The sequence below is a fragment of the Terrapene carolina genome, unplaced genomic scaffold (assembly GCF_002925995.2).
Source record: "Terrapene carolina triunguis isolate 2854851 unplaced genomic scaffold, T_m_triunguis-2.0 Scaffold136, whole genome shotgun sequence".
In the NCBI taxonomy this organism is placed as follows: domain Eukaryota; kingdom Metazoa; phylum Chordata; order Testudines; family Emydidae; genus Terrapene; species Terrapene triunguis.
The window spans coordinates 4520811-4548376 of NW_020664487.1; the positions used below are offsets into that span (position 1 = coordinate 4520811).

The following is a 27566-nucleotide window of genomic DNA, read 5'->3' on the forward strand; positions in this document are numbered from 1 at the left end:
CTGCAGTGAGTGCAGGACCTTTCCCCAGCGACACGGCTGGGGCCGGGACAAGGAAAGTGGAGCAGGCTGGGGCCGCGTTGCTCCGCTTCCTGCCCCAGGTGAGTAGGGGGGCCGTCCTTTCCCCAACCTCCCCGCACTCACCGACGGCAGGAAGTGGAGCGCCGTGGCTGGGAGATGGCGGAGTGGAGCGGGCTGGGACCAGGCTGCTCCGCTTCCCACCGCTGCTGGTGAGTCCTGGTGAGTACCTGTCAGGGGTGGGGTGTGTGGATAGGGGACAGGGAGCAGAGGGGTTGGGTAGGGGGTGGGGTTCTGGGGTGATTAGGGATGGGGGTCTCTGAAGGGGGCGGTCAGGGAACAAGGAACTGGGAGGGCCAAAGCAAGTTCGATATAATGCAGTCTCACCTATAACACGGTGAGATTTTTTTGTCTCCCGAGGACCACGTTATATCAGGGTAGAGGTGCATCTGCTGCGCTGTTGACATTTTTGATGCCATACAAAATGGGAGTGTGTTAAGTTAAACAGAACCAACCAAACCATGTCTCTTTCATCTCCCCATAAAGAGAGAACCCATGATATTATGTATTGTTAAAGATCTGAATTTCAAAATACAAAAACATTCAGTGTTAAGGAAATAGTGGGTTCCCTACCAGAGCAGTTTGTAATACGGGACAGTTTTTTAACTGATTGTAATTATACATGGAAAAGGCCTAATAGATTTTTAAACTGAACATGGCTGTAAATTGCAATAAGAAAGGGAGGCATAAAGTGAGGTGTCTAGGTAACTAAAGCGTAATTTCATTCCTTCCTTCATTATATCGAGGTTTCTAGGGAAATTAACCTTTGTGGATGTTTAGTAATCTCGCTTGATAATTCTAGTTATTTTCTGGAGGCTATTTTAATTAAGATGATCGAATATGACCATTCCTGTCTCTCTTTTACAGAACCTGGAAAATATTAGACATGTTTGTATATGCTTTTGAGATATAGTAATGCTGCCATGTAAAAATATATTTGTGATCTATCTATAGAGTTCTGTATGATGCTCATTTAGAAGTGGGATGAATCCACTTGATTTCATCATTAATCTTACCACATTTGTGGTGGTGTGACTGTGTCTGAAAATAATGTGATACAATTTAAATGAGGGCCTCAAAGGACGGCATGATCTTAGTGTCTGTCTCATCACATTTAGCAGTATTTCAGAATCATTAGTGTTTGAAGCACGTATGATCACCCACTGTTCTCAGCCTCTGAGACAGAGAGTCTGATAAATTTCAGCACAGCGAGATGTTTAGCAAAAGTGTCCATTCACCCTTTTGTGAGTTCAGCCATCAACTTTTATTCTTTCCTGCAGTAACTTTCCCCAAAGCTTAGTAGTATACAACTGTGCAGTCATACAGAAATCATTCGTGCAGGGATCCCATTTGTTTCTATAATACAAGCAATATTGTATGTATTAAAATTCATAATCGGTTAAATTACCTCCCCAAACTCTTTTTGTTATCAAAAGCTTGTTCTCCTACGGCCTTGGTTCATATCCCTCCACAGACTTAGGGCTGGTCTACACTAGAAGCTGATGCACTGATGCAGCTGTGCTGCTGCAGTGTGTCTGGTGAAGACGCTCTATGCCGACAGGAGAGCTCTCCCGTCAGCATAAGAAAACCACCTCCACGAGAGGCAGTAGCTACGTTGGCGGGAGAAGCTCTCCACACGGGCACTTAGGGCGGTGTAACTTGCATCACTCAGGGGGGTGGCTTATTCACACCCCTGAGCGACGGAAGTTATACTAACATAACCTGTAGTGTAGACAGGCCCTTAGTTGTGGCGCTACCTGCTGAGGCACTGAAACACCAAGTTTATTGGGGGGAGGGGAGAAAATCCATCTTCCTTTGAAAAAAGGCTACAGATAAAATCCACAGCTATTTATGAAGCTGCCAGTTTCTTCCCTGCCTGGCAGTGTGAGAGGGGCTCAGGTGACAGAGCCCATCAGCAGGAAATCCAGTGGAGGCTCTGCCTGGGAGCTGGGTGCCAAACATAAGCACCGTGCTCCCCGCACATCCTTTTCTACAGGGGAAAACTCCCCTCTTCTCCCCCACCTCCACCCCTGATTCCCTCTGTCCACTGTGGGTCTCCTGTCTCTCTCCTCCGCCCAGCCCAGCCCTGGAGCACAGGCAGCAAGACGCTGGAGAGAGAGAGAGAGAGAGAGTGTGTGTGTGTGTGTGTGTGTGTGTGTGTGTGTGTGTGTGTGTGTGTGTGTGTGTGGAGAAATAGATTAGAGGGGCGAAAGCAACTCCTTGGGACCTCTGCAAGAGAAGGGCATCCTCTCCTTTTTCTTTCACTGGTATAAATTAGGACAACACTTTGGTGTCACAACATGCCTCTAGCCTGGATGATCTGATCCAAATCCAAGTACTGTGAGCAGCAGGAAAAAACAAGAGATACAAAATATTGCTCTTTTTTCCTGAAAGAGGAGATGGTTTTCAGACTTGCTGTGACTATGCCCTTTTGGTGTGTAGCAGTGGGATTTATGGAGAGCCACTGCCACGTGACCATTGCAGTCATACACTGTGATTTTTCAGTAATTCATTTCAGTTCTTCTTGCTCACAAGAACATCCTGTATAGTGGCAACAAAATTAGAAAGAATTCCATGGACTGATGCACAGAAAGTTCAAAAGTCCTTTGTGGAAACCATGGGTCTACTCCAAACAGGCATAAATGTCAGCAGGCCTTCCCAAAAGATTTATAGAAGGCAATGTGATCAAGGTCTTAATCTTCAGAAAATGTTTGCATGGTTGTTTTCTGTGGAGATCTCTGGATTAGACGATATTTCATTTTATGAAATAAGTTTCTCGCTTCTCCTCCCCCAAAACCCACTGCGATTAATCAAGTAAACATTAGAAAACTGATGTGAATAAGTCTATTGGTGGCATGAAGTAAAACAGATTAAAGGAGGAAAAACATCAGGAATGTGTCCCTCTTCAGTAATGGGGCCATATAAGTACCTCAGTGTCTGAGTCCCTCATAATCTTTAATGCATTATCCGCCCTTAAGGGTACATCAACACAGCAGCTGGGAGGTGTAATTCCCAGCTCAGGTAGACGTACATGTGCTAGTGCCTAAAAATAGCCGTGTGGCTGCAGGAGTATAGACCCATTCCCCTCACTTTGAAAACGTCTTCTCGTAATGCTGCCACACACTGTTCTGTTAGGGTTCTGGGCTAAATGTGAAGCGAGTCCTGAATTCCTAAGGAGTGCTTGAGTAGAGCTCTTTTTTCAAACTACAGTAAAAGATTTTTACCTGCGTTACAGAGCAAGCGGAGGTTTTTTTTTAATCCCCTTTTTGATATCCTCTCAATTGCACTTCTCTGGTGCAGGTTCCACCACCTTCACCCCTCTCTGAGTGGAATCACACAGTCCTATTACCACCCTTAGACTGGGTCGGTGCGTTTGGCACCTGAGAGTCCAGCAGCTGGTCCAAGTGACTCAGAAACAGCTTCTTCAAAACAAAGCGTTATTTTATTCACCCAAAGGCATGTAGCAAGCAGAGAGGGATAAAACAACAAAAGGCCTATGCCTGGGTCTTACCTAAACTTTATTATTTTCTTGCAAGTTTTGCATAAATTCCACTCAATCCAGACCCCTGTGCTCCTGGCCTGGGAGAGTCAGACAGCCTCTGTAGCATTCTCTCTCTCTCTCTTTGTCAGAGACTCGTCTCCAGCTGCTGTGTGCTCACCTCCTCTCATCAGCTAGGGTTTTTAATGGTTTAATGCCTCTTTGATCCTAGGCTCTGGGAAAAATTAACCTCCAGCCTGGCTGGAGCCCAGTGGGTGGACATGTCCCAATTAATAGCTCCCCCATTGTTTCCTTTAAGATTTTGGCAGGAACTTATCTTTGTTGTTGTTTTGTTTCCTGTTTGCTTCCTCCTAGCAGCCTCTTTTGATTAATTCCATGCAGTTAGGCAGGATAATATTAAATAGGTAAACCGAGTCATAACAAATACTGTAGATAATTCCTTTGTTCCCTACAATTTGCAAGCTCTGAGTGCAGGGCCGTGAGTTCAGACTTGTGTATTTCTTCTTTTGATAATATGATTGATGTTTAAAGGAGGGCAGGTCCTGCATTCCCTTTGCTGCTGCATGGGAAACTCTGAATCCTGATCTTGATATTTGTCAGGGAGGTTAATTTTCAATTGGTTTTCTAAGATATGTTGTAAACTTTGGGCCTGATGGTCAGCTAGTATAAGCTGATGTCAATGGAGTAACACTGATTTGCACTAGTTGGAGGTTTGGCCTTTTATGTCTCCATTTATATTTTCTCATTGATCTTCTGCAGTGCTAAACCATGTTATTTATTCTAAAAAGCACTCAAGTTCACCGGTAATACACAGCAATGGAGGCTGAAGCAAAATTGGTCAGCCCTAGGTGTTCAATTGCTAACTCAGCTGTTAAACTAAACCCCATCATTATCATTGGCTAAAAAAACACCGAACCTACTGTTTTAAATGTTACAGGAATTATTGCTTTTTATATATCCTGATAAACACAGCTCTTGTAATCCATACATTTCCCAGTTTCACTTTGGGACGTTCTCTAACCCTTTATGGAATTATCCAGCCTCGGGTATTTTTTTTCCTCATTGTCACCAATTTTAAAACACTTGTTTTGCAGAGACCATGACTTTGATTACTTGGAGTTCCGTCTCTGGATTGGCCTGTGGTCAGCCTTCCAGTGTCTTGTTCTGGTTGCTACTGATGCCAGCTTCCTGGTCAAATACTTCACCCGCTTCACAGAAGAGGGATTTTCCTCCCTGATCAGCTTCATCTTCATTTATGATGCTTTCAAGAAGATGATCAAGTTAGCAGACTATTACCCAATCAATTCCCATTTTAAAGTGGACTATATCACATTTTACTCCTGTGTCTGCATGCCACCAGAGCCAGGTAAGAGAATACTGTATTAGCTCATTGACTTTCAAATATATGCTCTCACTTGCGTGCTCTCTTTGTCACGCTATCACTGTGACATCTAATTTAACCATTAAATTGACCCTATGCAGATGAAGCCAACGGGGGGGGGGGGGGGGGGCTGAGCACCATGTAAGTTCCAATAAAGCCCTTTAATGAGGCTTTAAGTGGCACATAGCTCTTGTGAATTACACCCTAAGTGCTGATCTAAATTTCTCTCTGGCATCTGGGGGCCATCATGTACATCATTACCAAGAAGGGGAGATGGTCTCCTGTGTTCTCATTCCCTCACATATCTGTCATCCTTAGTTTTGAATGACATTTCTCTAAGATACTGGGAAATGACTGAAAGCGATCATTACGTCAACAGGCTGGGGACACAGTCTCTGTATACATGGCACCTTTCTTCCAAAGTGCAGAGGATTGGCTACGCAAGGCTGGTATATGAATAAGAGGGGTGTGTGGGGGTGTGTGTGTGTGGGTGTGTGTGTGTGTAATACAATATTTTTACGTAATAGTCGTAGGGGATCAGGCCAAACATTTTTGCCTATTACTGTAGAATGTGCGTAGTGCAACTGAAGTTTTAATAGGCACAGTTTAAAGCTTGGAAATACAGGTGGAAGCAACCAGCTAAAAAACCGCAAATATGAACAGGATGCTTTATGTTGTGTGCCAGCTTTCTTCATTATGGGTGAGTTGGTTATTCCTGAGACATTTTAAACAATGACGACTGAGTAAGAAATTTGGCATGCAGACAAAGTAAACGGAGTGTTACAGCATTGTACCTGCCAGACAGGAAAATAATCAGGTCAGTGCTATCCATGTATCTGCCACGGGTTGACTGTAACTGGATCCATTGAAGTCATGTATTTGTTATCCATTAAATGTAGATTTGTTAAGGGTGGGATTCTCAAAAGTGCTCAGCATTGGCCCAGCTCTGCTCTCATTAAAGTCAGCAGTAGCTTTATTATTTATTCCTCATTGGGAGAAGAGCCGAGTTAGGCCAACCCTGAGTGCTTTTGAAAATCCCACTCTAGACCGACAGCATTTTAAGCTGTCCATTTAAATGACTTAGATTTTCAGTTAGACGGATCCAGGCGGAGTGAGGAAAGGAAGCGGTGCAATAGGAATCTGTGTGCGGGTCTGTGCATTTGGGGCGGGGGAACCCTCGTGCTTGTGTAAAAACAGATTTGTACCTGGAAATGTGTCGCTAATCCTAGCTTTTGTGGTGGGAGGGGAGGGGTGATAGTGTTTAATTCAATCACAGTCATGAAATCCTGATTTTAGAATTTCCATTTCACCTTGTTTACATTGTAACCATATATTTATTGTAGAGGAAAAGGCAGAATAAATGAATTACTGGTCTTTGGGGACAACTGTAGTTTGCTGTTGCTCACATCACCCCCTACAGAGATTTCCACACTAGCCTCTGGTGGAATTCAGGCTTTGTTTAATTCACGAGTGTGCATGTGGTCTCATCCCAGCCCTTACACTTTGGTGCACATCCTAAACTCACTGTGTAGTTCGGCAGTCGCACATCATGGGGAAGGGCTGGTGTGTAGGAGTCGATGCTGAGAGCCTGATTCGCTTCACAATGGCAAATCAGGCCCTCTGTCTGGCTTGATCCCATGCTTCCATGTTCCATATTGTGAGGAGCATTAAATTCACACAGATGATTAGGTCTGAAATCCCAGTGCAACAAACACTGTCTATAAAAATTCTGTCAAATACCTCTCCATGTTTTCTTGCTCTCCTAACGTGCCCAGGTGTGTTCTTTCCTTAGGGCTCCATTGCACCTTGAGGGCCCAGCACTGCCCCAGGAAGAGTACTGGAGGCATTCTGCCTCCCACAACTCAGTGCACAGGGGAACCCACAAGCTGCTACACTTATTTAAGTGATGTTGCATATTTCCCGCCCCTTGTGTCACCTGCTGTGTAGCGGGAACAGAGCCCTGGTTCTGTCTGCCTGCCGCCGGGCACCATGCTTCCCTTTTTGATTGTCTTGGAAGCAATCCTGTGTCTCCATGAGCACACACAAGCTAGACAGAACTAGCCCATAGCTAGAAAAGTATTCTCCACATTACGCCAGTCAGAACGAGGTATAGGTGGGATTTTCAAAATCTTCTAAAGGACTTAGGAATCTAACCTCCATTGACTTTCAGTGGAAGTTGGGTATCTAACTCCCTTAGGCACCTCTGAAAATCCAATCCTATAACCTTAATGCTCCTTGGGAGAAAACAGACATTATTTTGGAGGAATCCAATTGTTTTTATGGCCAGCATATTCTTATAACAATAAAAACCAGGTCTTTCATCCCAACGTGCTTTCCTAACAAAAGAATGTGGTCCTTGAGTAAATAATATTTTAACTGGCAGATTACTTGTTTTTCAGCACCAGGATGGTATGTAATGATGACTTAACAACTGCACACAGGGAGATTGCGACATTTTGAACCAGGAAGCAAAGTTATAGGAAAAGAATTAGAAAATCTCATGAATAAACCCCTCCCCCCCCCTTACCTAGCATTAGCACATTCCTTATTCAAGGGGCGATCTTGGAATTTCATGGAGGATACTCTCTCACTCCTCCAGATTTGCACATCAGTCCATGTAAGCGCCTGGACGACATTACCAAGATCTGCATCGGAAAGATAAGGCCTTACCCTTCTGCCCAGGCATAAATGGAGACAGCCAGTCCTGACCATGGCTGTAATATGGTTATCTACATGCTGTCCATAGTTCAGTCAGACCCGCAAATGCTGAACTCTGGTACAAGCATCAGGCACTGCCCCTTCACCAAGATGTACTGTAATCCCTGCCATAGCTTCTGGTTGATTCTCCAAACCTCCCAGTGTTGCCTCAAGTTTTCTTTGGATTGAGCCTCAGTCTGCTAGGTCTCAGCCATATTCCTCTACACATGGGGTCGGTGACTTCAACATGCCTGCTGGATCAGTTGAGATTGGAGCCACAAAATTGGGGGGTCACCAAAACCCTGCTCCTGATGTTCCTTGCTCCCCTCCCCTAATAGCCCCATCTAAACCTTGAACAAAAAGGGTGACAAGATGGCACCTGTGGTAACCCCCATCAGAGTGCTCTCGGGGCTGCTGAGAAATCTCTCAATATAATCTTCTGGGATCTCACAGCCCAGAATAACGGGAGCCACTCGAACAGCGCTGCTCACTCCTGCGTATACCTGCTGGTAAATCTAGAGTACCCGAAGGACCACTGTGTCACAGGCTTTTTGCTGGAGTGTTGCGGGTGGAACAAATCTTGTGATTCAAAGATTAACAGTGTGTGGGGGAAGGACTGGAGAAATTTCCCATATGTAGCTGTGGTGAACAATGGAAAGAAGAAACATCATCTGGAAGGAAGAAGAAAATAATCTGCTCCAGGTTTTACACTAGGCTCAGAGCAAGCTGGGAAAGTAATTTGCAAGTCTTGTTCCTGGAAAACAGTGTCACATGACAAATCGCCCATCGCAATGGCATTAACTACCACCTGTCTAGGTAGTCTCAGCTGAAGGCCAGGGGTTAAGAGGGCATGCCAGCTCCACTACTCTTATCTCTGGGGCTGGGCCTTTGGGCTGGGTCTGAGGCGCATTAGCAGGGAGGTTTCCACTGGCCATATCTCATTTATTAAATAGCTTGTTTAGTACTTCAGTCTTGATGCTGGCCAATTGGCACCTTTCAAAAGCCTTAAATTGATGTGTTTTTCTCTCTCTCTCTCTCAAACGTGTGCTCGCCAAAGAGAGCGTTCTCTTTTCTTCTGAGTCTGTTTAAAAAAAAAAAATTGGAATACATTTGTATTTAAATGAATAGTTTTCCAACTCAGCAGCTCATTGTGGTTACTAGGAGAGACCTTTCCCCTGCAGCTCAACAGTCAGTGCAGCAGCAGAGTCACGGGGGTGTGGGCAGGGAAGCACCAGGTAGGAAATAGCACATTTTCAAGGTTTGCAGCCTCCTGCAGTTTGCTTCCATGCTGTGTCTCATTGTTGACTTTTCTGGGGTGGGCATGCTTAAAAACCAATGATGATTAAGGGCAAAGCCACAGAATGCGTCACTGCAGTTTCTCAGGGTTTGTTCATAGTAAAAGCACTAACTTGTCCCTAGTGTGCCATATTCAGAGAGCTGCATGTGACTTCAAGAAGTTATATGTATTCAGACCTGTTGTACTATTTAAAGCATAAATGGTTTTCTACAAAAGAAACTGCTTCATTTTAACCACAATATCTGTAGATCTGCATGCTACATGCAGTGTGGTGCACTATCCTGCTGAATTTCATTTTTACTTGACTCTGTAAATCGTTTGAACTCACTGGCTTGAGTAGTTCAAACGGTTTTATATTGCTGTTGTGGATCACCTGTGAACGACACACAACCATATAGTATTGCTGGAGATGTGTACCTTGGAATCAAGAGGGGAACATGCTGTGCAAAGGCAAGATCTGGTCCGATACCCTTGCTTCCCCTGAAATCCCCAGGACAGAATTTCTGTCAGTAGGGCACCTTGTAATAAGTAAGCAATGACAAACAATAGATTGTTTAGCTTTCTCTTGATGCTACTCAGGGGCTCTCCAAGTCAACTGGCTTTTCTACTTAAGAAAAGTTAATATGTAGGCTAGGAAGAATTCAACTTTATTTTTTTATAATTTTAACTAATATCGATATTTATTTTGTCAATTTTTATTGATTTTACATTTTCACAGTTGTGGGAAATTATGGAGGGGTCAGACAATAGGGGGCTCAGACAATTTAATGACACTAAATGTTCAGATTCAGAAAGTTAAAGCTTGATAAGCATTAAAACACAAATTGTCAACATCACATGTTAACATATGCAAAGTCAGTATCCTTACATCAAATTCTAAGAAGTTCTCAAGCTGCACTTTTCTCACTTGGCCTATCTGCAAATTTTGATGATTATCGATGGAAATATTTTTTTTGCTGGTTGTGGGTATGTCTGCATGACGTGCTTCTTTCAGCGGCGTGCAGTGTACATACGGGTGTAGTGCCCCAGCACAGGTTAAAACAGCTACGTAGACCATGAGGCGCAGCATAGGGGAGTAACGACATGCCTGAAGTACGTGCTTGAGTACGTACCCGACACAGCTCTCCACTTGCCGGAGCCATGTCGGTCTCTCCATCTATGCCATTATTTTTAGAAGTGTCCCGCTGCCTTTCTTCGGCTAGAGCCCTTCTCCACCGCAGAGAAAGACTCCAGCAGTGGGGAAAGGCTGTGAGGTGTGGTGTAGAGGTGTACGGTGAAATTGATGTTATCAACATTTACCAATAAAACCTAATCTTTCCGGATCTCTTAATATGTATGACAATAGTGCCTGTAGTCTCACGGCTGCAGATCCTGATGCCTAAAATGAGTAACACTTTACACTGCTAGTAGTTGCGCTGAAGTCAGCAGGGCGACACGTGGAGTAAGGTGCTATTCAGTGAGAGTGAAGGGTATTGAAAACGGACCCACAGTAATTTGAAAAGAGGAGCCTTTTGGAAATGGAAAAAAATAGGGTTGAGATTTAAAACTTTAATTTTGTGCAAATACAATTCCAATACTTCATTGCTTCCATAAAGCACTTGATAGGCATTTTATTGCTTACCTTCATTTTACCAATGAAGAAGTTGACTACAGAGAAATTCAAGGTCAGTTTCTGCCAGCCTTATGGTATCTTACTTCGTGAATGATCCCACTGATTTCAGTGTGTCTACCCATAAGGTGCTATTTAATGAGAATTAAAGTGGCAGGATCTGCCCCTAAGGGCCTTGACCAAGGGTACGTCTACACTTACATCCGGGTCCGGATGTAAGCAATCGATGTTCTGAGTTCGATTTATCGCGTCTGGTTAAGACGCGATAAATCGATCCCGGAAGTGCCCCGGATTGATCCCGGAAGTGCTCGCCGTCGATGCTGGTACTCCAGCTCGGCGAGCGGAGTACGCAGCATCGACGGGGGAGCCTTCCTGCCGCGTCTGGACCGCGGTAAGTTCGGACTAAGGTACTTCGAATTCAGCTACGTTATTAATGTAGCTGAATTTGCGTACCTTAGTCCGAAGTGGAGGGGTTAGTGTAGACCAGGCCCAAGACGACTTGGCTAGTCATTAACAGAGGAGGGAGCAAGTCCTGGCTCATGGTTCCCTTCTGTAACCACCACTGACAGCATTTTCCTTTAGACAGCATTACTAATACCTGCTAAAACAACTCCATAATCATCCTTTCTTTAATCAGTGTCTGCTTTCTTTTAAAATTTGTAATAAATGACTCCACTGAGAGGTGTTTAATCCTCTTATTTAGTCTTTATGTAACACAGAAAGGGTAGGTTAAAAAGGCAAAAGGTGGCATGGTCACAGATGAACAATTTCTTTTGAGGAACGCTAGATGCTGTCTCGGCTTTCAGTTGTGCTTTGCACCTCTTTCGCTGTTCCTTTTTCTATTGCAAAAATGAACCCCAGGTCATTGTAAACCTCCCTGCTTAGTATCTTTAATACTAAGTGAAAGTGAAAAGCAGTGCAGTCATGGGTGAAGTGAGCTGAAAACCCACAGTGGGGCTGTTGTTGAGAGGAGACATGCAGAACAGGAAGGGCCAGGACACTCCGTGGTTTTTGAAGATCTAGAAATGTGCTTATCTAGTTTTTCTTTACTCTGAGAACATATGTGTATATGGTAATTGGATTCACTCTGTACCGCTAGGCTCATTAAATGTAAAAGGCCTGACTCTTTATTGTCCTGCACCTTGCGTGGTCACCTATACCAGCGCAACATAGGTGTAAAATGCTACCATTATGATTTTGTAGCATTTTACACCCACTCTGCCCTGCATCAGTGACTGTACAAGGTGCAGGACAATGGTGAATCATGCCCCAAAGCAGCAGATTATGCCTCTCTCACTGATGCAGAGTCTACACCAGGAGTTAGGTAAGTGGATTTTTCACACCTGTGAGCGATGTAGCTTTGCCAATGTAAATTTTCAGTGTAGACCAGCCCTTACTCTGCAGGAAGTTCCTCCAAATTCAGTCTACGGAGGAAGGTGCAACTCAACATGAGCAAGGGGATCAGACTGTGGCCCAAAGTAACTTGGAATCCTAGTGATACTATCAGTGTCTTCAGAACACATCTCAGGGCTGTAAAGCCTCATGGCGGAAAGTATCATACGCAGGTCTAGGACACCCATTATAATACTTTATTTTATTGTCAGCAAAAAACTCAGTCCCCCTAACTTTACCGTAAGCATCAGAAGATGGAATAAAAAGACAAAGGGCAGATTAGCTAAAAGACATTCCTAATTCTAGGGGATTTTGTGTAACTCCGGAGTAGGTGATCTCTTCCCTGTGTTCTTTCCTATACATATAGAACATATCAAATCTTAGTGGGTGTGAAAATACAAGAGGGTGATAAATTGCCAGTGACTGTGGTGTTGTGAGGTTTGTTTTTGTAAAGTAGGTTCAGGTAAGGTTTTATTGACTCTGTAAGTAGTCTGCTCAGCTGATGGTGAGAGAGAGGTCTTTGCTCATGCTGAGATTTATACTTTCAGTTGTTTTTGTTCTTGTTGCAATTAAGATTTGGCTCCAGAGCTGTTGAACCAGCGCTCTGTTTGCGTTGTAAGTTATTACATCCTGCTCTGCACATGGCAGCTTCAGAAGGCCACGGAACAAGATTTCCATAGAATTGCGTCTCGGGCCTTTTGGCAGGGCGTTGCCTGCAAAGAGCGAACAGGGAGTTTCATTGTCATTGATTTTTCTCCTTCATCATCCTGGTACTCTTCTACATATGCTTATGGCCACAAAAGTTTCCCCCCACCTTTTAAACTAACGCAACTTGGAGCTTGATTAGTAATTGTACGTCCCCATTCACTAGAGATGCCTCTGTCAGTCAGTTGATGGGGTGACTGACATTTAGATGCTCTCATCCTAGAGTTCTGCCTTCAGCACATATAGCTGATGCCTCATGGCTGCCTGTCCTCTGTTCAGTTAGTGCCAAACAAGGACTAATTTTAGGTGAGCAGGTTGCATTATGTTGCAAGTGACATCTCCTCTATGGAAATTTCTCCCATATGGTGGCACTGAAACATGTTCATACCATGCTTACCTTCATGATGGAGGATAGAGAGACGTCTCTCACCGCAAGCCTGATTGGCCTTGTTCTAGGGGACGGAGGAAGAAGGCGCACATTAAAAACAAAGCTGTTGACATAGTCAGCAGGATTTTTGGTACCCTGGAGTCGCTGCATGTCCCCGTACATGAGAACTTCCCTTCAAGAGCTTGATCCTCACACTCGACCAGTGTGGATATTATACAGAAAATGTGCCCCAGTATGTAATTTGGGGGTTGGGCGGGATGGGGGAGAGCGGGAGGTATTGTTTAAAAATACCCGTTCAGTTCCTGGAGGAAAGGAAGCCGGGCTGGCCGTGATGCTCCTGTGCTTCCCCCTGAATGTCAAGGCAGTGTTCAACCTTACTGCTCTTCTGGACTCTGCTTCTGGCCAAAAAAGGCTCCTTCTCTCTATGGCTAGCCGTGAAGCTGCACTCCATCTTGACTGACATGGCCCTGAACACAACTCGCCTATGCTACTCATGAACTCCTCGCTTGATTACTGCAATGCCCTGAATCTGGGAATGAGTGGGGCTGCTCTGAGGAGGCTCCAGCTAGTTCAGCGTGTGTCTGCCTGCTTGCTTAGCATTGCATGGAGACATGAACGCCACCGCTCAAATGCTCCAGACTGCACTGACTGCCACAGAAATTTGGATTTAATTCAGTCTCCTGGGTTGGCTCTTCCAGCCACCCAATAGCCTTGGGTCCAAGTTATCTCCAGCAACATCTCTCCAATAACAGTGAGGTCTTACTGGTACCACAACAACTGCAATCATCAGGAACAAGAGAACTATAAAGATGGAAAGTGAGAATGGTGAAAGCAGGGAATAGGGGTTTCTCTGTGGTTGGCCCACAGCTGCTACTAGAGATTAGAATAGCCGTGAATTTTACCATGTTCCAGACTCATTGTAAGACCCATCTCTTGAATGTAGCTTTTCCCCATAAGTACCGCCTCAGGGAAGGTGATGGGGGAAGAAAGAAGTGGGGCTGGACGAGAATCACTGGAGGAAACAAAACAAAGACAATCCATTGCTATGTATTTAGGGATAGGAGGGAGTAGAGGAAAGAAATGCAACATGTTGCTTTTAGATGCTGCTGGCTTTGTAAATTTTTGTAAGGCTTCCCAATACCACAGTGATGAGCACAACAAACAGAGAGGTAGAGAAGTCCTTCAGGAATGAAGCCTGAGTAGATAATGAAGAGTGTGTGCTGTGAAAAGGGGAGAGGTTGCTGAGTGGTGGAGCGGACTTCAGGCTTACAAGATTGACTTCTTGGTTTCAGTTCAGTGCAGTCCTTCAGTGCTGGCCTTCATTTTAGGATGTGACAGTGCAGTGGTAATTGTTGGACTCTACCTTCTTGTGTGTTTCTGCTCAGGGGGAACAAACTATTCTGTGCAATAGACCTTTCTCCTGGTATGTCAGGTCTGCACTTAGGATTTTGACATGATTAGAGATGCTGAAAAAGGAACTGTAGTGCCTGAAACAATGCCAGAAGAGACATTGGCTAGGTCTACACTACAGCGGGGGGTCGACCTAAGATACGCAACTTCAGCTACGTGAATACCGTAGCTGAAGTTGTGTATTTTAGGTCAACTTACCTGGCTGTGAGGACGGGGGAAAGTCGACCGCTGCCGTCAACTCCGCTGCCGCCTCTTGCCGCGGTGGATTTCCGGAGTCGATGGCAGAGCGATCAGGGATCGATTTTATCGCGTCTTCACTAGACGCGATAAGTCGATCCCAGAACATCGATTGCCTGCCGCCGGACCCTCCGGTAAGTGTAGATGTACCCATTTACTGCATTGTCTGTAGTGCTGTTGTTGAAGGAGGGGAATGTTTCATGTATTCAAGCCCAAATCCTCACTCCACATTTCTTGATTGGTATATTTTTCATGATTGCATTTCATCCCCACTACCAAATAGGTTTGAATTTGAGATACAAACATGTTTCCATGCCAGGCCTGTATCAATAGGGATGAAATATGATCCTTATGAAAATCCGCTTGCAAAATCTGGAGTAGAATTTTAGGGCAGGAATACATGACATCTTCGCAAGGAGGAGGAGGATAACTCACTTGTAGGACTGGAAATCTTCTCTAAATTTAAATATATCCCATTAGTTATATAATCCACCTTGCTATCATAGTGCTATAAAACTAAATCATACCTGTTTAGTTTCTCTAATGCAGTACGATTTATACTATGCGCTATTTTAATGTAACTGAAATATTCTTATTGATGATAAAAGTATTTATTCGGGTTTTGCAAAACACAGAAACATGCTTGGAAAGTATCACTTTCAGGCACCAGTCCCCTGTCTAAATGAACCTTAAAAACCCAACTGATTTGTAATGCTACAGTGGTAAAGTTCATAGGGTAGGGTATATCTGTGGCACAGTGAGAGTTGTGAGTATGTTTATTTACCAAGCTGCTGGCTAGTATTATCGACTGCTCCTTTGGTTGTTTGACTTTAAAAGTTTTATCATGTCATGTAGCCAAGAGGTTTAAATTTGGAACAAATGGGCGTTTATGAATTCTGAGTTTACAATGAAATACCAGTGAAGTTGCATAGTCTTGTCATGTGAATAGCAAAGTAATCCATTGTGATTACTTTTATTATTTTCCTGTCAATGCCAAAAGCAGTCATACAGGTTTAATTATGAAGTGTTACCGAGGTTTCTTATGATGCTATATTTTTTAAGACGTGTCTTCACTGCAATGTTAGCGCAAGCTAGAACTTGAATTTTCCCCCTAACTTGATGCCTCTCCAGTCCCCGCTCACAAATTTGTATCTCAGATTCAGGAGTGCTTGAAGCTCGAGCGGTCCTGGCAATGGGGACTGGGGGAGGTGTTTGAAGCTGGAGTGCTGCTGATGCTCAAACTTCTCATGCTGTGAGGATGCAAGAGCTGAGTTACAACTCATCAGCTGCTAATCCAGTCGCTCTGAGATGCTAATGAAATCGTTCTGTGTCGCTCTCCAGTGTCATTTTGCCATCTGGTTGCTCTCACTTGAGCTAGGCAGCTCCAATGGAGTAATCTCTGAGTGAATCTGACTAACTCAAGCTAACTTTTGCAGGCAGGCAAGCCCTCAGGACTTGTGGGTCATTTCCAAACATTCCTTTTGGCTGTTTTCACTTGAGCTAAGACGACAGCAAATATTATTTGCTACTACTTTAATAAATGATGATAGTTTTTTAACATCTTAAATTTGTTCCCATTCTTAGCTGTTTAAACACCACTTTCACAACGCTTCATTTTCTGTCTTCTCTTTCAGATAATAGTTCAGTATTTAATGAGACAACAGCAGCGTCAGTTGATTGGCTGACCAGTTCCTCTGCTGAGAAGGTAAGTGAGGCTTACAGGAAAGCCGGCATTGAAAACCTCAGTGTGCTGTTCAATTATGTGTTTGGAATAGATTGGCACCTCTGCACTACTGGCTCTTTTTTACTCCAAAAACTGGATTAAAAATAGAGGGGCGGTTTCTAAGCAACGTTCTAGTCCCATTGCAAAGAGCCAGAGAGGGAGTTATTGCTCCTTTTATTAAAAAATAATCAAAGCACAATCCCATACTGGATAGTTACTCCTACGTTGTTTTTCCAGCCTTGCTTTGGGAACATGTGATGTATCATCTGCTGTTTGTGACTGTGGCCTTGCATGGAAAAAGGTGGCACAGGTGTAAGTGAGCTTACCATCTCACTTTCTCTCCCGTAACCATGATGCAGCATATCCAGTACTTTACAACTGAGTTTTATTTTAAGTATTCCTCTTACCTGTAGTGCGATTTGTGCACCTATGATATATGGTTTGCCCACAGAGATACGCTCACTTCTTTCAGAGGCCTTTTCAGCCGCTAGCAGTGCAGGCATAGGAGGATAGGTGCCTAATTTTACAAAATATATTATAATTCTGGATACCCCAAAAATCTGAAACGCTAGTGGAACTCATGAGATGTGTGCAGACGTAAACAATTTGAGCTGCATGATTTCATGTCACTTCCCTCTTCCCTGCCGCTGTATGTTTATTGTCCATCTTAGATCTTAAAAACTTTAGGGCAGGGAGGTTGTCTGTGATGTCTTAGTGCCATGCTCTCCTATGGTGCTATAGATATAGTTTGGACACCATTAATATCCTCACAGTGGTGTTACCTTTTGCCTAATAGGAAACAGCATCATAGTACCAAAGTTAATGCTGTAGTATTGTTAATTACTTGCAAACAGTAGGCCTCATCCTTGTGATTGGGGTTGGTCCTGCTTTGAGCAGGGGGTTGGACTAGATGACCTCCTGAGGTCTCTTCCAACCCTGATCTACTATGAGTCTATGACTGTATAGGTCAGCACTTGTGCCCATGAGGCCAATGGACTCCTTGTGGCTGGAGGGACCTTCCCACGCAGATCTGCTCAGGGTTGTAGTTCTAAAGATGTTAACATGGACCGCGGTACTAGTTCTCTCACTACAAACTTTAATTTGCCATAGTTTGGGCACATGAGAGCTCACCTGGGAGGCAAACTTTTGGAAGAGAAGGAGAAAAGAATAGAACTTGGTGGTTTCAAGCTTTTGTTTGGTTTTCCTGAATGAAGACTAAGTTTAAAACAGGAAATTTAACCTAAGGATGCAGAGCTGCTGGCTGGGTTTTCTTCATTATTATTTTTGTTTTTGTTTCTATTACAGTAACACCGAGAGGCCTCAGCTGAAATTGAGGCTCTGTTGTGCTAGGCACTGTACAAACACCTAGTAAGAGAGAATCCCTGCCCTAAGGTGTTTACAATCTTAAATAGACAAGACAAAGGGTGTGTGGCGGGGAGGAGACAGAGTCCAAGTGACTTGCCCAAGGATACCCAGCCGGTTGATAGCAGAGCCAGGAATAGAAGCTAGGTCTCCTGATTTCCAGCTAGTTGCCCTGTGCGCTGGACTACGCTGCCTTCCTGGTGTCTCCTTTTAGTCTTCCATGATTTTGTTACTGTGCCTATGTGCAGTCACTGTGGTACTTCAGCAGCTGAGTTCCGCTCTTTCACTGGGACTGAAAATCGGGTCCTAATTGTTCAGCTTCCCTTCATAGTAAATGATGCTTTTAAAAATGATGAGCAGCCCCAAGCGCTAGTACAACACTACCTGTCAAGGCTCTGGAGGCTGCCTGTCAGGAAAAGAACGCCAGTTGCTGCTTCAGTTTCATTAAGAAGAACAGCTCTTCTCGCTATTTGTGGAGTTCGCATTCGATTTTCAGGCTTGGGGAATGGCTGGAGAAGTGCATAAGGGGAAAGTGACTGATTAATTTAGGGGGGTGAAGATATAAAAAAAGCCCAGTTCAGAAGAGGAAGCTGGTGCAAATAACCCAGCAGGTCATATTTCCAGATGCTCTTCTATGGGACAGGGTCCACAGCACCAGATATCCCCCTCCCTTAAAGCCCCACAGGCTACCATCCTTCCTGCGACTTAATAGGACTGGCCGGTGCTCCCTTCAGAGCTGATCAGCATCTCTCCTGGGTCAGCCAGAGAGAGAGACATCAAGCAGCGCTCTCCCTACGGGAGCTGAACAAGCTGCTTCGGTAGCACTCCCAGCCAGGGGGAGTCGGACACTGGACCCAGAGATTAATACCTGTTCCCTTGCATGTGCCAGTGTAGAGAAATAACTCCAGGACCAACTCAGTGTTTTCCCTCAAGCACTAAGCTTCCTTATAGTTTTAGAACAAAACAAATTGTTAGGGGCACGTGACAATGTTAGGACTGGGAAGAACAGTCCTATTATAAATCCTTGTAGACAGTTAGCCAGGGAAGCAAATGTGCTGAATCTTTGAATGTACTGTGACAAAGTGAGAGAGCTTCAGGGTACTTCTTGGAGTTGACATCCCACTTGTATCTGAAAATGGCATATCTCATTTATCCGCTGGTTCAGAACCCTTACCAATGTACTTCCACTGACAGCCAGCCACGGTGGAAGGTCATCTTGTTGGTCCATGTGTTGCCCGCATGGTGCTTGCGGTCTAATCTCAAAGCTGGAAAAGGAAACCTGTAATAAAACATTGTGCTTCTTTGGGTAACAACAGTGCAACCAAGTAGTCCAAAAACTTTCCATCTATTTTAAATCTATGAACGGACTCTGGTACTTCAGAGTACAGAGCCCTTCAGTGTACCTGTCAGTTTCAGATGTGCTGCCTCTTGAATGATTTAGTTAATGGCAAATGCTTCTGATGATGGGTGTTTGTTTTATTTTAACGACATGGTAATGGGGAAAAGGCTCATGAGGAAGCCTTCATTTTTTCTCTTGTGTGTCTGGTGACCCGAACACTCATTTTCTTTGAAACATTCAATTAACGCTCTAGAGTTGTGCATTTATGAAGCCATTGGCATCCAAGACCTAGTGGTTTAACCCTCCAGGAATACACATTCAAAATCAGCATGTGGGAGGCAGGCACAAAATCTTAGTTCTGTCTTTATCTCCCTGCTCTGAAAACACCCACCCACTTAGCCTTTTTGTTCCAGGCTTGAAGTTAGCAGTCCAGGCAGATAGGGAGAAATCCTGTTGACAGGAAACCTGTTTTTGCTTCTTTGTGCTTCAGAGAGAGAAAATGCTGAGAGAGCAAATGTGGCAGCACCTTGTCAGGTGGATAACTGATAGTCTCTCCCCCTTCCCTACACCCTCCATCATTGTCAGCAAAATCACACCTCAGTTCAACTACAACTTTCTGGATTGGTGAAATTTGCTGAGGAAGCTGCAATATAATACAAGCAGCCTTCCAACACAATTTGATATGTGGTCAATGTTTAGTTGCATGCCTGATGTATATTGATACGTGTATATAAGTGTATAAGATACTAACAGACACATACTGTGGTTACATGTGTGTATCCTCCAACAGTAGGCATCTCCGGGTTGTAAATCAGTACTTTTAAAATATCTCCAAGGTTTCCAGTACAATTTTGTCTGTCCACTAGTACAGTATTCCACTGCTAAGCAACTGATTTTTTTCCCCTGATTCCTTGTGTGGTTGTTTAAGGGAATGCCATCATATTGTATCTCCTATTTCAATCTGAAAATGTTGTGACTAGTATAGTAATAAGCAACATCTAAGATTCCTGTAACTAAAAAGATTAATAGTCTTCTCTTTTTGTTTGTTTGTGGACTTTGTGCATTTAACTGCACTTTGTATATAGCTCATTTCACTGCTTCTATTGTTAGTCAGTTTCCTCCATTTGAGTTTTTCTGCAGCATAAGGCAGAAAACATGTTTTTGAATAGGAAAATGTGACTGTAAACTCCCCTCCAGAATTGGCAGGAGGTTCGAGGATAGGTGTAGCTACCTGAAACTACTTCAGTTTTGTTTAACACTGTATTTTGAGTGGACTGTGTCCCTTTAAACTGCCCACACCTGTTTCTCACAAGTTTATTCTGATGATGCACATACACATTTTGTATTCTTCATTCCTTATGCATTCATATTTGGTCTCTCCTTCTCACCACACTGACATTGCTGACAATTATGTACACATAGGGAGAGGAGAAGAGAACTCCATAAACTCTGCTGAGTATTAGGCAATAGATCATTTTCTGAGATAACACGCAAGGAAATGAGGAGTCTATAATGTAATTATAAGTACAAATTGTGTTCCTTATTGGGAATTACAACGTTATCTGTTTTAAAATATTTGAATTCATGTGTATGCAATTAAGATTTGCTCACATGTAGAATCTTTTCCAGTGCTACTATAAAAAAGGGCCCAATTCAAGTCCCACAGAAGTCAGTGGAAATATTTGTTTTCAGTAGGAGTTGTACTGAGTTCCAGGTGAGCTGGTGCTTTAAAACATTACTGCAGGGAATGCCTTAAGACTCAATACAGAAACATTCCACTACTGTGCTTTTCTAATGGCCCTCAAAAGGAAAGTCAAACTTTATCTTGTATATTGCCACTAAATCCATGCAGGGTCTTTATGTATGGTACAACAGACAGCAGAGCTGAAAGTCAGGGGGTCTCTCAGATAAATATATAGATATATATATAAAAGAGGAACACTTTCCTGTCAGGTGTTGGGTAACTCCACTTGGGGGAAGAATTCCATAGATTTTTTTTTTTTTTTTTGCCAGATTTAGGCAAACTTATTTTTATGTTCAGTTTTTCAATGGTAATTAAACCAAGATCAGTGAAATCATACATCCCCTTTTCTCAAAGGAGGTTGCAATTTTATTGTTGGCAGCTACAGTTTTCTGAACAGTACTAGATGCAGCAGTGTTAAAATGAGTCATAAGAAATACAAGGCTCAGATTGCCTGACGATGCCCAATACAAAGTCTGGTAAGGGAACTGTTTTGCAGTTCTGTACTTTGCAATTTAATGTGATTACCGAGACGTGCATTTTGTGGTGGAGTCTGGTATTCTCTGGCCATTTTGTGCTCTGCACACACTGGTAAACTGAGGGTTTCTATGAAATATATAGAGGGACCCCAGAACTGAATTAGAGCTTTGTTTTCAATATAAAACCAGGAATGTGTGAAGGGCCAGTGTGTTGGTTCACTGGTAGGGCTACACGTTACCCAGAATTAATCAGACTTTGCATCAGTAGCTCAACATACTTCTACCCAGACCAATAAAACATGAGAACTTTGTGGAGGTGATGCTCATAACTCAGTTACAGAGGGGTCTGAGCTGCTGCTGCTGCCCAGAGCTTGCTCTGGAGTGGAAGCCTCCTACTGTCAAACGACATCAGGCAGTCTTGGGACCCACTTTGAGGAAGTGCATGGGGTCTCTTCTGCTAGAGGGCCGGCATGTTGTGGCTTCTCTGATAGGAATAGGTTTTGATTAGGTGGTGTGGGCAAGAAGTGAACTAGAGAAAATTAAATCTGAGTGTCGAGTTTGGGTCTCAGACCAGCTGTTCCACTTGCACATCAGAACTCTGCATCTGGTTTTCAACTTGATCAGGCAAGCCAAAGGGAAGCTAGACAATGATTGGCTGAGGGGGATTGACAAAGATTGGGGAGGCCCTGCCAGTGGAGAAAGAGGCAGTTCTCCTTATCCACTGGAGAGGACAGGGATGAAACGATATTCTCGCTGAAGAGGTTTGTATTGTTGGTTGGTATCACTGACTTACATTTTAAATTTAAAAATCTGAGGGGGAATCCAGCTTTGCCTTTTGTTTGTGCACACGCACCTGCCCTGCTGCCCGGTTTATGTTCACTCGCTACTCAGTGAACAGCCACACCACTGCAGAGACTTTCATCCTCAGAGCATATCATTGTAGCTCTGGGCTCTCTGTTCCAGCTGCTATTTTAGTGAATAGCAGAGTTAATATAACAGAGCACAGCTTCATGGGATATTTTCTTTGCTCTTTAGTACAATAACACGATCGACTGGCCATCTCTGACAAAGAAGGAGTGCTGGAAATATGGAGGCTACCTTGTGGGCAACAACTGCAACTACGTCCCTGACATCACCCTCATGTCTTTTATCCTCTTCTTTGGCACCTACACCTGCTCCATGGCCCTGAAGAAATTCAAAGCCAGCCGTTATTTCCCAACTACTGTAAGTATCTCTCTGTTTATCACGTGGGGGAATTTCCTTATTCCTCCAGAGCACATATAGTATTGTACTCTTGTTTGCAACCCCTCCTTTTGCAATAGATACAGCGCAGAAGGACAAATTGCACCACTACGTGGGGATGCACATACTGACACCAGATCCTATTTGTTGAAGTTTGTTGTTGGCAAAATTGCTTATTTTTCAGCTCTAAACTTCCAAATGTTCCTGGAGGGCACAAGTCAGACAGTGGAAGAATTGAAAACTGGCTGGAGTCTGTAGTGACAATAACGCTTAAACAGACAAGAATTCTAAGCTGAGGGGTGCAGTGATACAGTTGATTAGTACACATCTCATCAAAGCTTTTGCTTCCAGCATTAAGAATTCACCAATGCAGAGCTCTTAGTTTATACAGAAAACTGAGCTGCCAGTAGTAGCCAAAGGCCATTTTCAGTGTCCTGATAGTAAAGCTGAGTGCTGCTCCCACTGCATGACCGGATACCTGGTGATCAACAGTCTCCTGGGTGGTATGCCTGAACGTATAAACAGAAATCACTTGATCAAGGGACACAAAGGTGCAGCAAAAACATAAGTAAGCAACTTCCTATCTGTACAAAAAGAAGTTAAAATAGTCCAGTGTCTCATAATGCCCTAGAAATAAGTCTATCTAGAATATGAAAACAGACACCTCATAATATTAAGGTTGCAAATTTTAAATGCTCAGAAGTCAGAATATGAAAAAGTTATGGTCCTAGTAGTAATGTTACCTCAGCCATGATGCATTTCCTATATATCTTGTGGTATGCATTTAACAGCATAAATTCTATCGAATGAAAAAGCTCATGTTCTCATAGCAATGTTTGCTCTCAGCCATATTTTACCTCTTAACAGCCTAGATACTGAAGCCCTCTCTCTAGATCAGGCACAGCACGGGCAGGTAAAGGAGAGACATCAAGCTTCCTCACCATGCAAATGTGCTTCTATCTAATCAACAGAAGTTGGTGCATTAAAAGCTGTATCTCGCCCGCCTTGTTTGTCTCTACCTAGAACAGTCAAGTTAGGTTTTTCTGTGTATCTAAGTACTCACTTGGGATGAGAGACTCCATTCAGTCTCCATTCCCAACTGGTCTTCAGCCACTTTGCCGTTTCAAGGGAGATGTGACAGCTCCCCAGAAGATGTTCTACTTCTTGCAGTGGTGGCCTCTCACAGTAGTAGCAGCAGCAGCACTGGGGCTGTCTCAGCAGTCCTAGGAAAACAGCACTACTTCCGTTATTGTCATTTTGTATTTGGGAGGTTTTTTTGTGACCATAAAGGGCTAGGGACTGAATTTCTATTTTATAAAGGAACCACTGGTTCTGCAGAAGTTGACTGCACATGCCCAGAGCTCTGCAGACTTTGAGCTAAAGCTTCTCCTCCTACATGAGGTGGATTTCTCGAGCCCTGCACATATAGATATAATAATTTTAGTGCAGATTGGGTCTCTTGCTCTTCATGCTGAAGGCAATTAGGGAGATATTTGATCTCTGAATAGAGGTGTTTCAGTAACACAGCTCTTAGTACCTCTCTCCGGACAACAGACTCTTAGCCAACTGATACATAGCCATGGTGGGTCAGCAAAAGCTGCTTGTTCTGTTTGCCCAGAGTCACAGTGACAGCTGTCAAAGGTGAGAGAGGTTGTGAAAAAAGTTCTACTCCTTCCCTTTTAGAGAACCCAGTTTTCAATATTTTGGACAACAGCGTTCCCTGTCCCCAAGATCCAACCCTAATTTTATCAGAGCGAAAACTTTAAAAACAAGGGCACTAGTTTCAGGTTTCTGTACATAACAAAACACTCTCTCTCTCTCAGAACCCCCCTGTGGCATTCTCAGTGCAATAGGATTTATAGTACAGTGATGTTTATGCTCCTGCAGCACTGAAATGGAACTTTTATTATTTTTAATGAAAAGAAAACAAATTCCACCCTGGCTGGAATGTAGTTCCGTTTATCTGTAACCATGTGAAGCTGGGGAGCCTGAGAGGAAGAACGCTGAAAAGTTGACACAATAGTCTATAAAAGCCCAATGAGATCTGGCTAGTTAAATTTCAAGAGCCAGACCCTCAGCTGGTGAAAACGGTCACAGCTACGTTGACTTCAATGGAGTTACAACAGTTGACACAGGTTGAGGATCTGCCCCCAATTTCTTTTCACTTCAGTTTTGTGGTTCATTTATTACCTTAACACCGTAAAAAAGAAACATCAGGGTGTGATTTTAAAAACTCTTCTCTTCGGTACATAGCACCACACCCATATTGAAATGTTTTCTGCTCCTTTCTTTTGAGTTCCTCTCTCTGACCTCCCCACGTGAGTCCCTTGGTGACTGTTTCCATTGCTGATGTGAAATCTTGATTTCTTTCTTGCTTCTATAGTTTCATATTAAAGACCCAATCTGCCTTGCAAAATAGGCTATATTAAAAAATTGTTTCGGGAATCAGCGTTGCTAAATCTCTTGATTTTTACCTTGAGACACATGACTACAGAAGAAACTCAACTTCCTTTTTTTCCCCCCCCCCAAATGAAAGTTTCTAGCCCTGATGGTAGCTATGAAAAGCTTGAAAACATAAACCCTAAAAAAAAAAATCAAACATCAGGAGGCAAATAAAAAGAGCCCAATATTTATTTGTTTAAAATTTCATTATTTTGGAGAGACCGGATTTCATACTTTTTGAACCCTTGTTGGCAATACGGGGAGTGATGTTGAAACCCCTTTAATTTAATATGGTTGTACAAGACAGTGTGTGAACAGGATGAATCTTACACACACATACACATCTCTCTCGCACATGCATGCAAACAAAGATATGGCCCATCCATACTGGTTGGTAGCAAGTCAGCCCAAACATTTTAGTTCAACCTGTTTGCAAGATCAGTTCCTGAAGGTAGTTTTAACATGCTATGGTAATGGTATTTGTAACACTGTTGCACTCAAGAACAGGAGAATTTCCCCTCTCTCCTTTCTTCCCTGACACCTTCCTTCACTTGTAGACAGACTTGTAAACATTCCTTCACTTGTAGACAGAGCACGCTTGATACAGAAAATTGAGACACAGTAGAAATGAAACCCTTTGATGATGATTTTTTTTAATTCTTAGGACCCCAATTCAGGAAAGCATCCCTACTCGATTTTTCTCTGCTTAAAGTTGAGCATGTGCTTACGTGCTTTCCTGAATTGGGGCCTACAGCTGCACTTTAAATTATTGTGGTCTATCCTGCAGCACACATGGGCTTGTCAGCCTGCTTACTGGCACCTTTACAAAATGCCCATAGGACTGTGGGGTCATTGAAGTAACAGAACTTGCTAAGCAACTGAAACTGAAGATGCTGACTGACAAACGTCTAGACAAAACCTGCGGTTGGTTAATTGAAGCCCTTGTGGGGGTGGCTGCAGGTGTAAACTGAGTCTGTCTTGGAAAATCCATTTTTTCTTTGCTGTAGGTTATTCTTTACCCAGCAATCCATGAACATGAGCCGCAACAGTTAGGTTCCTCTAGCTGGATTGTGTTTTTAAATTTTAATTCTGAGGGTTGGGCTGTGCATTGATCCGTACAACACAAGGCAGGTAGCATGAACCGGGAGTTAACCTGTTGCATACAAGAGACACAGCTCCTTTATTTCATTCAGGCATGCAGAATGTACACATTGTTGCATTTTTCCTTCTTTAAATGATTGGCTTTCTGCAGTTTACCATTGTTTACAAACTGACAGCGCTAGAAACATACCATCCAAAGATCCTCAAACATCCTTATTCATCCCAGCCACTGGCTTGCATCTAATATTGACAGCTGACAAACAATCCCAACAGTGTACCACTAAAAATCTTACTATAGCCGCAAACACCCTTTTTAATCTCAGTAATGATCTGGCATCTAATTTTGAGAACTATTCAGAGATCTTTGATCAAAATCTCCTCCCACCATCTCTTCTTCCAGACACGTCTCATCTTACTTAAGATGCCTTTTGTTTTAATAAGAGGCTCATTTTTCTTGATGGAGTTACATCACAGCTTTTCAGAAACCATTCCTGTGGGGGAACTGGGTCTGTATAATGGGAATTGTTAGCCAATGTAGAATTAGATTATCAGTAAGATTGCATGGGAGAATTTTTGTGGGAGTACTCTGCAACAGAAGCTGTTTTTCCTTGGGGTTGTTTTGGTAGTTCTGTTTAGGCCTAATTGTTTGGCTTTCAGACCAATAAATAGGTCTGAATCTGATACAATAATAAAGTATCAAAGCACATTTTTTTAAAATCACTTCAGCCACTGCAATGTGCCCCTTTTGTCCCTACAGAAAGGGAAATGTTTACCCTGAATTGCCACCAACTACAAGAACAAGAGTATCACATTGAATTTAAACGGTTGCTCTTGGTACCAGCCACTGTTATGGTGTCACCTTCTATTTCAGGCCAGGAAGCTCATCAGTGACTTTGCCATTATCTTGTCCATTCTGATTTTCTGTGGAATAGATGCCCTAGTAGGTGTGGATACACCGAAACTAATTGTGCCAAGTGAATTCAAGGTAGGTAAAAGTGGTCTCTCAACACACAACCGTTATTTTACTCTGTGGCTTCTGTTGCACTCTGCTGTTTCTATCTTCCTCCTGTGAAATTACCAACCATCAGACCAACAGTCATACAAAAATAAGCTATCCAGGAAGGATTGTATTGCTGAGCCAGTTAGAAAGCAGTTTATTTAGAAGTGCAAATTTATATCATCTCCATTAACACCATGTCAATTGGCTGAAATGTCTTCTAAAATGTAATGACAAAACTTGAACGTAGAGCGGGATCCTGCCAAGCTTGCTTGTGTTCAGTAGCACCTTAGTCCATGATTTCAATGGGCCAAATTGTGTTGTGCTTACTCACAGGGCCGGCTTTAAGCCGATTCGTCCGATTCCCCGGAATGAGGGCCCCGCACCTAAGAGGGCCCCGCAATGTCCGGGGCTGCTGGCGGAATGGGGGAGGGGAAGAAAAAAAAAAAA

The 27566-nt window shown here is 43.3% G+C and overlaps 1 protein-coding gene across 2 annotated transcripts in view; it reads left to right on the forward strand.

Moving 5' to 3' along the window:
* The window catches only part of SLC4A4 (solute carrier family 4 member 4), a 246793-nt gene that overhangs the window by 190006 nt on the left and 29221 nt on the right, over positions 1-27566 (forward strand). For both annotated transcript variants that reach the window (XM_026653263.1, XM_026653265.1), the window contains 4 exons: positions 4669-4940; positions 16325-16395; positions 22370-22558; positions 26991-27104. In XM_026653263.1, coding sequence (XP_026509048.1) covers positions 4669-4940; positions 16325-16395; positions 22370-22558; positions 26991-27104 — 646 coding nt within the window. The remainder of the gene's footprint in view (positions 1-4668; positions 4941-16324; positions 16396-22369; positions 22559-26990; positions 27105-27566) is intronic.